The 12,790-nt window shown below is 37.0% G+C and overlaps 1 protein-coding gene across 10 annotated transcripts in view; it reads left to right on the top strand.

Annotated features, from left to right (window-relative positions):
- HDAC9 (histone deacetylase 9) overlaps nt 1–12,790 on the top strand; it is a gene marked incomplete at its 3' end in the record, with an annotated part of 846,383 nt that overhangs the window by 484,090 nt on the left and 349,503 nt on the right. For 5 of the 10 annotated variants that reach the window (XM_080665383.1, XM_080665385.1, XM_080665386.1 and 2 more), the window contains one exon: nt 8,504–8,635. The exons of the other annotated variants lie outside the window; for them this stretch is intronic. In XM_080665383.1, coding sequence (XP_080521509.1) covers nt 8,504–8,635 — 132 coding nt within the window. The remainder of the gene's footprint in view (nt 1–8,503; nt 8,636–12,790) is intronic. 10 annotated transcript variants of the gene reach the window in all.

The raw sequence follows: 12,790 nt of genomic DNA on the forward strand, positions 1-12,790 counted from the left end.
TGCTAATTGATGGGTATATATCATTAATAGTTTTCTTCAATATCCTACTTTCTTACCTAAAAATAATGCAATAAAAATATAGCACAGTAAAACCTGATCTCATTAGAATATTCAGATTTCCAATGCAATGCCAACCTTGGAATTCATTAGACTGTGTCTATGGCTTCTGTAATAAATTAGCACAAATTTAGTTGCTTAAAATCACACATTTATTATCTGGAGGTCAGAAGTCCAAAATGAGTCTCACTGGGCTAAAATAGAGGTGTCAGCAGGATTAGGTTCCTTTCTGGAGGCTCTAGGGGAAATTCCATTTCCTGGCTTTTCCAGCTGCGGGGGCTGCCCACATTCTCTGTTGTGTGGCCCCTTCCATCCTCAACACCAGCAATGACTAGTTGAGTCTTTCTCACACTGCATCACTCTAACGCTCTTATGCTGCTCTCTTCCATATTTTTAAAGGATCTTGTGATTATATTGGGCCAACCTAGATAATCCATGATAATGTCTTTGTCTTTAAATCAGCTGGTTATCAACCTTAAATCTATCTGCAACCTTAATTCCCTTTTTAGCATGTAAAGTAATAGTCACAAATTCTGGGGAGTAGGACATAGACATCTTTAGGGAGGAGGCACTATTCTGTCCACCTTAGAGTCTTTATTAGGATGATGTTTTCTACAGGGTACTTTGATTTACTACCCCTTTATCATTTTATTTGAAGTTTGTTTTGAGGTTTACGTATTCAGACAACCATCCAGAGAAATGTAGCTAAATAGAGGATGTATGGAGAAGGGTTCTGAGGTGACCTTCATCAATCCAGAGGCAAAGTATTGCCTTTTACATCAGTCTGAACTCTTTAAAGTCAGAGAAAGGATATTACTGTCCACATTTGCAGGCAAGAGAATCGAGGCACAGAAACATTGAATAATACTTCACCCAAATCACAAAATTAGCGGCGGAGTCTAAACTGGAAAACAAATCCAGACTCTTATGAATGTAAACAGGTACAGTTCGTGCTGAGAGCACAAGTAAGTACAATAAAAGTTAAATTTATGCTGATTCCCAGGGAGTTATCAGGAGATAGGTACTAAATTTCTGAATGAGAACGTGTGTGCTGTCCCAGCAGGTGTCCCTATCAAATACAGACGAGGCTGCCCCAGGCAGATCTCACCCACTAAGATGGTCCACAACAGCTAGTGAAATCAGTTCACACCTCTGTTTATACCTGTAGCCCTGAAGTGTCTGGGTAGAAACTGTGTTAAAAAGACTTATACCCACAAATAATACTACTCATGACATTTCTATTTAAAAGATACACCTGATAGAGGATAAATATAAAACTGAAACACACGGTGCCCTTTTATTTCCATGCACAGACAGGAGTTAGTTCATTACTGAAAAGATGAATAGAGTTGAGTAATTCTGAAATTTTATTTATCAGTATAGATTTTTAGAACTAAACAGGATTATTATAAAAAAAAATAGAAGCATATCTATAAAGTCAGACTTCCCCAAAAGTAGCGTGTTATTTAAGTTGTGAAATACTAGCTCAGAAGTAAGACTGTATTACAAACCCTTAGGTTTTAGGCTAAAAAAAAAATTTCATAAACTGATTTGAAGAAAATTAAAACTAGTTTCTAATCTGTTTGTTTTATTGATCATTCTAAATTTTGTATATTTCCAAAATGTAGATCTTCCAAATTCACATTTGAAAAAGTAAAGCATATAAAGAAATTAACATGTAAATGTATTCTAGCTTTATGGGATATGGATTTCCTGGACTCCCAAACATAGTAATTTTGCTGCATTCCATAAAAGGGACATTCCTTCTTCATTCCACATCTGCTATAGAAGACCTCTTGTGGTATATTCAACATCATGAAACCCTTAGAAATTAGACAATTTGAAGTTTAGCCAGTTCTCTTCTCAACATTTTCAAACCAGCCTTTTAATGTAAGTTTTCTTTCATGCATGGATACATGCAAGCATGAATTTATTCACTCAACAACTGTTTATTGAGACCCACCATGAGTCTCTGTATTTGGTAAGTACGGAGAATAGACATAAAATCAGTTACTACATTTACTGCTCTGAGCACTGTGTGTGGTAATTTCAGTGAAACAGTGAGGGTTAAAACCATATTGCAGTAGTTTGAGGTTTAGAAGTGGTGGTAGGAAGTGTAAGGCTACGTAAAAATAATACAAAACTTGACTATGAACTAAAGTATACATGCACACAATAGCCAATAATGTCTGTATCTCAGGAGGACTTATTTTTACTTGAATGGGAAAGATCTGAGCATATCTACATGCTGAAAAGAAAGCCAGAAGAGAGCGGGAGTTTAAAGATACAGATTGAATAGCGTCTGTTAGTATTGCATAATTTAGCTAATATTTGCTTGATATATATACCTTTGAAGCCTTAACTTCCATTTAGTATCCCTTCCATACCCTGCTAGCATATTTAATCTTTATTCCTTGAATTTTCCAGTACCTTCCTCTGGATGACGTACATAGAACTGCGCTTCCCTCCCACCTCTGTGCGTCAGGATCTCACTGGGCCCCCAGGATTTCCTCTCATGGCCAATGAATCTCTATCCTACAGCCACAACACTGTTTACACCTATCACATGGCATTGATCACAGTGTATTATTCATTCCTGCTATACCAGCCTTTTTTCAATCATTGATTCATTCATTGATTCAGTAACTAATGGGTTTATTTTATCTAATAGGCCCTGTATAAATGCTAAATAAACAATGGAAACATACTTAGACATGTTCACACACATTCTCAGTCTTAATGGAACTTGTAGACTTGGCTCTCAATATTGTTATTCAATAGCTCTTAATTAAATTTAATTAAACAATGGAACCAACTAAATTGATAATTTTAATCTTAGCTGTAGTGATGAAATATTTCATCACACATTATAATTTTAATTTCTTTCTGTCCAGAATCACAATGTTTGATTAAAGTATCTTAACTGATAAAAATGGTAATTTTTACCTTAAATGTCATAAAAATTCAAAGGAAATAGTTATTTCCTCCTCCATTTTTTAAAGAAAGCATTGAGTAATATTTGTGCATTCACTCATTCATTCATGAGACTTTTTCTGAAAGCTGATAAAGCCAGATGAGTATCAGGCATTCTGGGAAAACATAGTGAGGGAAAGGAAACAGGGTTCAGCAGAGAGTACTGCTCTTGGATGAGGAAACTGAGTGGCTTGTCATGGGCCTTTGGGCTCTGGAGGCCCCTGCCCTGGCTCATGAGGTGAGGCATCCAGGCACACTAAGGGAAGATGCCCACCCAGAGCTATTCTCCTGTGCCTCCTGTTCTTCTTATGATCATATCCAGTGAACGTGAAGAACTTCTATATACCACGATATGTGGTATTGAATTTTTGTCTAAGTTATTGGTGTAAGGAATATTCATAATTTAGGATGAAAAGTGAACAGAGACTAAATAAACACAGCAATCATTCTTAGTAGATGGTAATATATTTACAACATAGAACAAAACAGTGTGGAAATTATAAACAGGCAAGTTAAAAAAAGTGATGAAAATATATAAAGTCAATTATTAACCAAAAAGTATTTAACATATTCTGAGTAAAAGATCAGAAAAGGATTATTATTATATTGGTTGTTGTCATTACAGGTAACATTGCACTCAGCAAAGGGAATAGACCAGTTGTCAGTTGTAGCCTTCACTCCCTCTGCTTATCTTTGCATTTTAGTTGTTTTGTTTAATCAGATATAATAAAAGGCTAATATGCAAATTGTCCCCTCCATGGGGAGTTCAACTGGGAATTCAACCAGGGGGCAGGGCCGGCCAGCCAACTGCCTGCAGCCCCTCCCCCTTTCTGGCCCCACCCCAGATTGCCCCCCCACCCCAATTGGGGGTGGGGCTGGCCTGCCAACCTCCCGTGTCCCCTCCCCCTAGTCAGCCTGGCCCGATTGGCCCCAATTGCAGTGGGCCAGCCAGACCTCTCCCCCATGCACAAATTCGTGCACTGGACCTCTAGTTTTAATATAAGCTCCTTGATCTTATCTGTGTACTGCATTAAGCATTCATCTATTCAACTTCTATCTATTGAACAACTTATCTTTTGACAGACAGTTGAGCTAATAACTTTGTTCCACCCCTCTAATCTTCCACCACAATGCTTGGTAGGCATTGTTACTGCTCTGTAATAGATGATAAAATGACTCATGGAGATAAGCAACTCACCCAGGGTTGCAGTTAGTACATGGAAAAGTTAGCCTTGAAATCTGAGTCTGGCCTGTTTGTTTGAGAGACCTCCTTTCTTCTACAAAAGATAGTATCCATGTCTGTATGTGTGTGCACATGTATGAAAATGAAACTTACACACTCCAGTCTCAGGGATGAAAAGTCTGGGTCTTGTCACTTTACTGTGTCTTGCTATCCAGATTTTTTAAGGCGTGGTTCTGCTACTTAACTTTACTATTTATTTGCTATTGTTTGTTCTAATAACATCACACCTAAGATCATTCTCTACCATGGAGATACGTATGAGAAGAAAGATTTGAAATAAATTTATTTTATGAAACAAGCATTTCTTTTGTTTCCTTTTATTCACTTTTTTTTTCTTTTAAGTAAAAAGAAAACGTTTTTCGCTCTGTCCTCTTTATTTTAATATTGATTATTTTATTTAAATAATGATAATCAATTTTTCATGCAAGTTTTCCATCTCAGCAGACAAATGCATTTAGATGGGCACACACACTAAAAAGCTTTGCTTCTGTTTCTGTGATTAATTGAGATGCAGAGAGTGATGGGTGTGGGGTAAAAATAGAAATGCAATTAGTGCAACTAGGCATGAAATATGTTCAAATACAAGCAGAATGTCTCCCCAGTTAGTGATCTCTTTCTGGGCTCTTGAGGATTTGAATTCCATTAATAAGTCACCGGAATGGAAATCTTCAGACTTTAGGGAGACCAGAGCATTAAGAAAAATGGAATTAACTTTAACTGCAAACTGAGTCAGCACAATAGGCCATTAATCCTTCTGCCTGGGCGTATATCATGCTGAGCTTTGGTGGGCGGGCTTCTGAAATGTTAGGACTGAGTTTATAAAGCATTGCAAGGACTAAATGATGGTTATCTATCATTCCAGCCTTGGCCTTCCCCACTGGCAAATTGATATCTACTGTGACTCAAAACCAGTATTGAAATATAGGTGAACATTTTTGCTAAAACTAATGGATATGGACCTTTACTTAGAAAAATTGCATGCAGTATGTTTTAAGAAAATTAATTTATGTTGCACTTTATGGAATATCAATAATTCCTAGTATTAAAAAAATCCTTGTCCTCAATTGATAGAGAAAAATCACAATGCCTCAAATATTATCATTTCAAATTGAGAAATTCCATCTTTCTGTATAGCTCCATAACCAATAGAAGTTGACTAACTTTGCTTTCTTTAGAAATAAATAGTATTACAGATGTTTTAAAGTAAATTTCTAAGTATAAAATGTATTGAAATATTTTGTATTTTTAAGCTACCTATGGCACTCCTGATTTCTGATCATCTTCACTTTCTTCCCTTACTGTGCCCTGCATCATCTTTGAGAATCTCAATCTCTAACAGATATCACCTCATTTGATCATCTCTGTGAAGGACAATTGTTAACAACTGCCATTGAATGATTGCTTACCCCAGGATTTCTCACACTTGGCAATACTGACATTTGGCTCTGGATAATTCTTTGTCATGAGGGCTACCCTGTGCATTGTGGGATATTTATAAAGATTCCTGGCCTCTGTCCATTAGATTCCAGGAGCAACTCCCCATACTAGCAATGTCCCTTGGTGTCAAAAATCTTCTCTGATTGACTAGTTTATCTTCTACTAGATAGTATTTCATTTGATTCTATCAAAACTTTGCAAAATATGTAGGACTGTGTTAATCAGAGTCTTGGCAGGAAACAGAACCTACACAGTATAGGTCATAGACTTAGATGCATAGGGATATTGAGGCATGCAGAAAATAGCAAAAAACAGGAAGCAAGAATAGCAATAATTCCCTCCCCTGGGACTGAAGAAGCAAGGAGAGGAACAATGTTCCTGGAGTGCTGGGCAGGGTGGAGCCAGGAATCAGAGGCCTCCAGAGGGAGATGAATGCAGAGGAGACAAAGCTGATGCAGCACTTGTAGAGGAGAGAGCATAGGACATCCTGGCCCCTCCCTCCTCCTTAATCTTTGGATCACTAGCCAGTCCCACCAGTAAGCTGAGCACCAATGAAATAATTAAATCCCACCAGCAAAGGACCAGAGTGATGCAACCCTAGGATTCAGCCTCCATGAGCCCGGGTATCCAATCAGATGGTCACAGCCCTGTGAAATAAGGAAGGTGTTAGACTTCTATGTTTCACAATGAAGAGTCAGGCTCAGAAAGCACTGGGATCTCACTGACAACCCCACAGCTGGGAAGTGGTGTCATGTGGACTCAACACCATGTGTTTCCACTGAAAACACAATGCCTTTTCTCCTCCACCTTTTGAAGTGGTTAATCAATTGATTTATTCCCTCTGGACAGGTAACCTATTGGGGTGCATCATAAAATCATGCCTAGATCCAAGTCTCAAAATCTGATATTTGTTCTACATACCCATTTAGTTAGGGATTCCTCTTTATTATTTATAGCTTTCCAGAGGCAAAAATTGGTGTGATTAGGGGAATTTTAAAATAAATATATAAAGAAAAAGTCTAAGTAAATTAATACAGTGGGAGGGCAAGAAAGTGATAAATTTTAGGAGTCCAGTCATTGAGCTTTTTGTTCTCGATCATTTCTTCCCTCTCCCCATTTTCTACTTGTACAATATTTTCAGAACCCCATTTTTTACCTTTTTCAATATTTTCAGGCATAAAAACAGTTGTAGAACACAAAAAAATTAACTTGTTTTATTTTTTGCAACTGAATATTTCTTTCAAATTCTTATTTCACTTAGCCAGTTCCAAGAGAACCTAGAATACATGGGCTCTCGGTCCAAGGAGAAATTGCAGAGAAGTGGTGCGGGTGGGAGGGGAGCATTGAGCGGGGAGAGAGAACAAAGAGAAAAACTTAAGTAGAAATATTTAAAGTCTAAAAGCAAAATAAATAAAGAGATAAATAAACTTTTAAGATCAACCTGTGGTACTATTTGTAGTCGGTACAATACAAAATTCCTTCAAATAAAGCATTCTCAAAGATCAAAAAATCTGACTAATTTATAACATTGTGTCTGGTACAGATGATTAACAATGCTTTGGAAAAGCAGTTTTTATATTTTTTATGGTATTCGGACTTAAGGTGGAGGAGCAGTATTTTCAGTAGTTAGAAGACTGGACTTGAGCTAGACTACCTGATACAGGTCCCGGCTTCATCCCAGTTTGTCTATGACCTTGGGCAAGTTACTTACCTCTCTCTGTGTTTTGTTTTTACACTGATATATAATCAAGGTATAAATAGAGGCTATGCCATATGGATTTTTTATGCTTAAACAAGTTAATATTGACCAAGTGCTTAGGACAGTTTGTCATAGAAATCAATCATTATATAAAATTTAGCTATAATCAGAAGTCATTAAATAAATGTTAGCTATCACTATATAAATCAGTGGAACATAGGAATCACTATATAAACTTTATGTAAAATATATAATGTAGAAATCACTATATAAAAGTTAGCTAACATCAGAAATGTCTTTTCCATCATCATCATCACCACCACTACCACCATCACCACCACCACCATCATCATCATTGATTTCTACTACCCAGAAAGTCAATCCAATGTTTCCATTCTTCTAAAATATAATTACTTGAAAACCCGATAAATCATGACTAATTATAAAGTATCACTATTTTAAATAGTTTAACCAAAGAAATAACAAAATGTATATGAATAATGTGCATTTGTATTTCAGAACATATAACCTAACTCATAACTTTTTAACGCTAAGACTTGGCCACCCTTCCTTTCTAATTCATTGTATACTCAATGTACAGAAAGTTTTATTCAAAGTGGTCAGAATGAGACATAAATTATATGCTACTGAGGTGTCTTCTTACTACCAGAAGTCAGGCCAGAGTCCCTGAAATCACATTAGGGTACTGTTTTTGTGGTTATTGAGTTTCACCCTTGAGAAAATTAGAAGGGCTGACACAGAAGGATAATAAATCTTACTCTGACCCAAACATATTTAATGATTAAGTTTCCTGCTACCAATTCAATTCTGTTAGATAAAATAAATACAAAACTAATGTTTTAATTCCTTTTCCATTTTACATTTAGAGAAATATAAAAGCATTTCACACATCTCATAAAAATAAGTACTATATTTGTCTGTTTAATTCAAGGTCAATGCCTTATTTACATGCTTCGGGTTTTAATGTGAGGTGACAAGGGACTAAAAATAAAAGGGGGAGCCACTGTTTATACACAGGAGCGATTGGCTCTCTATTTTTAATTTTTATCTATTTTCTTTGTCTCAATCCCCAGCCTCTGAGCCCAACTTGAAGGTGCGGTCCAGGTTAAAACAGAAAGTGGCAGAGAGGAGAAGCAGCCCCTTACTCAGGCGGAAGGATGGAAATGTTGTCACTTCATTCAAGAAGCGAATGTTTGAGGTGACAGGTAATTGAGGACTGGGCAGACACACACTAAAAAAAATGCTGGTGGTAGGAATGAAAAAGAAAAGTTTAGAATAAATATTCCTGCTGCATATTGAAAGTTATTTTGAGGAGAAACATTTCTTGAAACAAGATTATATTGATTCACTAGTAGTTCAGTAAGCCTTGCCATGCATTCACCAACTGTGTTAAACAGGAAATGAATGAAAAACAAAAAAATGTGTCAATCTAGGCATAACTAGGGAAGCCAAAGCTCACCTTAATCTTTTCAGAAACGGGCAGTCCATTTGGGGAATGCCAACCAGGAGGATATAACTTTTAATGAAATTTGATGAGAAATGAGCAGAGGGAGGTCGGAGAAGAACACTTCCCCCATGCTCAGACATGAATGTACGAAATACATCTGGGAAAATTAAACTACGTGGAACAGCAAACCTTGACTTTTCAACAAATTTACAGAACTCATAAATGACTTTATGTGTTTACTAGTGAACTGGGACTTATGGCAGGAGGGGGATATATTGCCTTTTATGAAGGGAAAGAATCTGTCATTTTCACTAGCCTCAAATGGAAGAGTTCTTATTTTTTTAGCTGCCCAGTTAGTAGTGAGGTGAACAGGTTAGGAAATTCAACCTGATGTCTTACAAAGCCCCCTAGTCCCAGTTGTACCTGGTCTGAAATTAGAGAAAACCTAGGGATACAAGAACAAAAACTGCTAGCCAAAACAATAATACCAACTAGTGATTAGTGAGTACCTACTTAGAGCTATGCATGGTGGCTGGTCATTTCCTTCAGTTGCCTCAATAAAGAAGTGGTAATCTACAACTATTTTTCTTCATTCTCAAGGAAATTGTGCTTATACAAATGTAATCAGTTGATATATTATTTCTCTAAGACCAGATTCTATTCTTAGCAGATTTCTAAAAAATACTTTCTTTTCTGTATCGCCTTTGCCAATGATGGTGTCTACTTTGGGGAGACAATGTATATAGAGAGGATACTAATGCAATTTATTAGTTTAACGGGTTATTTAGGGAGAAAAAGTTTAGTCTTCTATTAAATCCTGACAGATTAATATGTTTATCTGAAGAAAAGTATTAGTGGGAAATTTTTTCCTTGAGGGATAAGAAATATTAAATAAATAAAGAAAAATTATTTTGACTAGAGTTTGTATTTATTTTACACTATAAAATATAATCACTAACTTAGATCAATCGGATTCTAAACTCAGAGTTAATAGACTTTTTTTCAAGTAAAAATCTTAAGTAAGTTTTCATAATAGAGGTCCTTGGTGTGGTTGGAGAGTTGGGGAGTGAAGCAGTGTTTTAATGAATACAAAGAATAATCAACATATTAATTGTCTAATATAAATAGATATAGGTGGTTTTCTAATTGGAGAGAGCAGACTCGCTTATAACAGAAAAACTTGAAGTAAATAGAAAACCATATTAATTTCTTTTTTAACTTTAAATTTTTATTATGTACGGTCATATTTATTTATCCCAATGTTCTTTTTTACTTTCCTCTTAACCTCTTTCCTTTATCATAACCCTTTTTCTACAGTCGCATCTTTCTTAAAAAATTGCAGTGAAATTTAGCTTAATACCTATCAGAGTTATGATTAATTCTCATTTATAAGGGTTACCATTTGCTAGTGTTTTACTCCAGTTTATTTTCTTTTCAAATGTCATGTTTTTCTTTTCCTAATTTTGTGAGGTAATGACTCCCCTTTTCATCTGAGAATAATAATGTGTATTCAAAAAGAGGCCTGTGCATTTATTGGACACACATTTCTAGTCAATGAACAGGGATCGGTGGGGCTTTAGTAGATATTTTAACTGGTTTGTTGTACTTGCTCTCAATGTGTTAGGAGAATCTGAATTACAGGACATACAGCTTTCTTCAGCTGTCCTCCTTGTCCTTTCTCTGCCAGCTTTCGTGTCATTTGGGTGAGCTCTGTTTGGATCTTAATGGTAATTATTTTTGCTATCTGGTCAGAGAGTAGCATAGCATCATAGCAGTTAAATCGCTCTTGCTTTTTGGCTCTCACCTCTGTATCTCTTCTCCAGTGCATAGGCTCAGTGGCTGCTATCTGACACCCATACCACCTCTTTCCTCCCAGGAGCTGACATGGAACCATCTTCCTCTGTTTCAAACTCAAATTTTCTGCCCTTCTTCCTACCCAGGCCATGTTACTTTTCAATTCTAAGCCTCAGCACATCCCTGTGCCCATGGCACCCTCTCTTCCATTCTCCCCTTCTCCATTGTCCCCATTTCCTGAACTACTCTCAGTTAAGTCCTTGCCACAATATCTTTTCTGAGATTTTTCTCGTTGTTCCCAGAAAGTCAGTTGCTACATCTCCTCCCAGACCTTTTCCAGTGGGAAGCTGTAGAATCCTGTTCCAATATGTGTTGTCTTCCATTGTAGTGCTTAGCACAGTGATTCTACATAAGGAAATCCTTCTGTCTGAATATCACATGAGATCATATAAATAATATAATTTTAAACTGACAAGACAGAACGTTTAAGGCAATAGTTTCTGTTGTTTTTTTTTAAAGGCAGGGTATGGAAATGAGACATCCAGGAAAAATCAGTACTAATTATACAGGAAAGATAAGAGTTAGGAGTCTGGGGGTGGAAAAGAAGCTTCTAGGAGGATTTTTTTTTAAATGTGCATTTTCTTCTTTAAAAGAAAAGTAACCAAGACAGAGGCAGAGGTTAAAAAAAACAAACCCACGATTGATCAGAATGTATGTAAGATATACAGACAGAAAGGTAGTGAGCAAGATATGTTTAAGAATTTTGACACCCAAGACTTGATGAAATCCCACAGTAAGTAGGTGGCAGGATCAGAATTATGTGGTCCATCTCACGTTCTTTCCTTTGGCATGGCACCCCTGAATAGAGAAATCTTGATAAAAGAAAGTTGAAATTTAGGGGTGTTCTAAGGGAGGACAGGCAAATATTGCCCACAAATTGGGAGCCCCTGTTCCCTGGCAGACAGATGGTGCATGCGCCAGGCTGTGATCTTCAAAGTGGGATTGGGCCTGCAATGAAACAAGCGGAGGAGAAGGTGGATGAAAAGCCTGAATGGGGCACTTAATGCAGAGGAGGTGATTTAAATTTGAGCGTAGAACACTGGAAGGACAATAACAGAAAATTATGGTAAGTTCCATTGGGAAGCAGGGAATGTGAACGGAAATATTTTAAAGGAGCCTGAAGGTCACTAGGAAGGTCAGACTTATACATCTTGGCACCCAGATGAGGTTTGGGTTTTGGACTTTCGTGTTGCTTTAGAAGAACATTCTGGAACTTGTCCCTTTCCCCCTTACCTTAGAGTTTCATCACCTGGACCTGACCAAACCTTTCTGAACCAGCGCCCCACCATGTTAAGTAGCCAGTAGGAATAGTTTCTTTGGCTCCAGCGTGTGGTTTTTGCCTTTATAAGCTCTGGCTGTCTTTGTCTTCCCTGGGGCACAGGTTGGTGAATCTGTGTCTCCCAGATCCAGTTTGTTTTACATTCCAGATAAACTTCTAAACTGTTGGACAGCTTCAGACCTTTATTGGTGGACAGGCACGTGGGAAAACTTGTCTCACTATGATCCATCTCACTGGCAACAGTTTAGGGGAAAGTTTTGAGAGGCTACTATAGTAACTCAGAAATATTAGCAGACTTTTCTAGAGTCCCTGAGAGAATAATGGAGGTTGAGGGCTTAAATTGGACCTATGGTAGTCAGAAGTAGATGAGAGATCATGTAAAGAACAAATAGAACTAACCTAGTAACTGATTAGTTTGGGGGTAAAGAAGGAAGTGAGAATGACTCAGGGTGATGGTAAGCAGAGATAAGCGGAGCACATTTAATACTGGAATACATTGAATTTGATTCACATATAACGAGAGATTAAAAATGTCCAGCATCCCAAAAGGATTCAGGCTGGGATTTATGAGAGGTAAAGGCAAGAAATATACCTTTCATGAGATGATAGTGGATGTCGCAATATTAAGTGATTTTGACAAGGGAAAGAGACTAGGGATAAGGCCACGAACTTAGGTGAAATATTCACAAATGTTTCACCATTCTTTTTATTTACCAAAATGGTGCTTGTCCTTCCATGGGGGTTAAAAACAACGTTCAAGGCTGTATATTTTTTAGAGTA

Source organism: Plecotus auritus (genome assembly GCF_963455305.1).
Source record: "Plecotus auritus genome assembly, chromosome: 4".
Lineage (NCBI taxonomy): Eukaryota > Metazoa > Chordata > Mammalia > Chiroptera > Vespertilionidae > Plecotus > Plecotus auritus.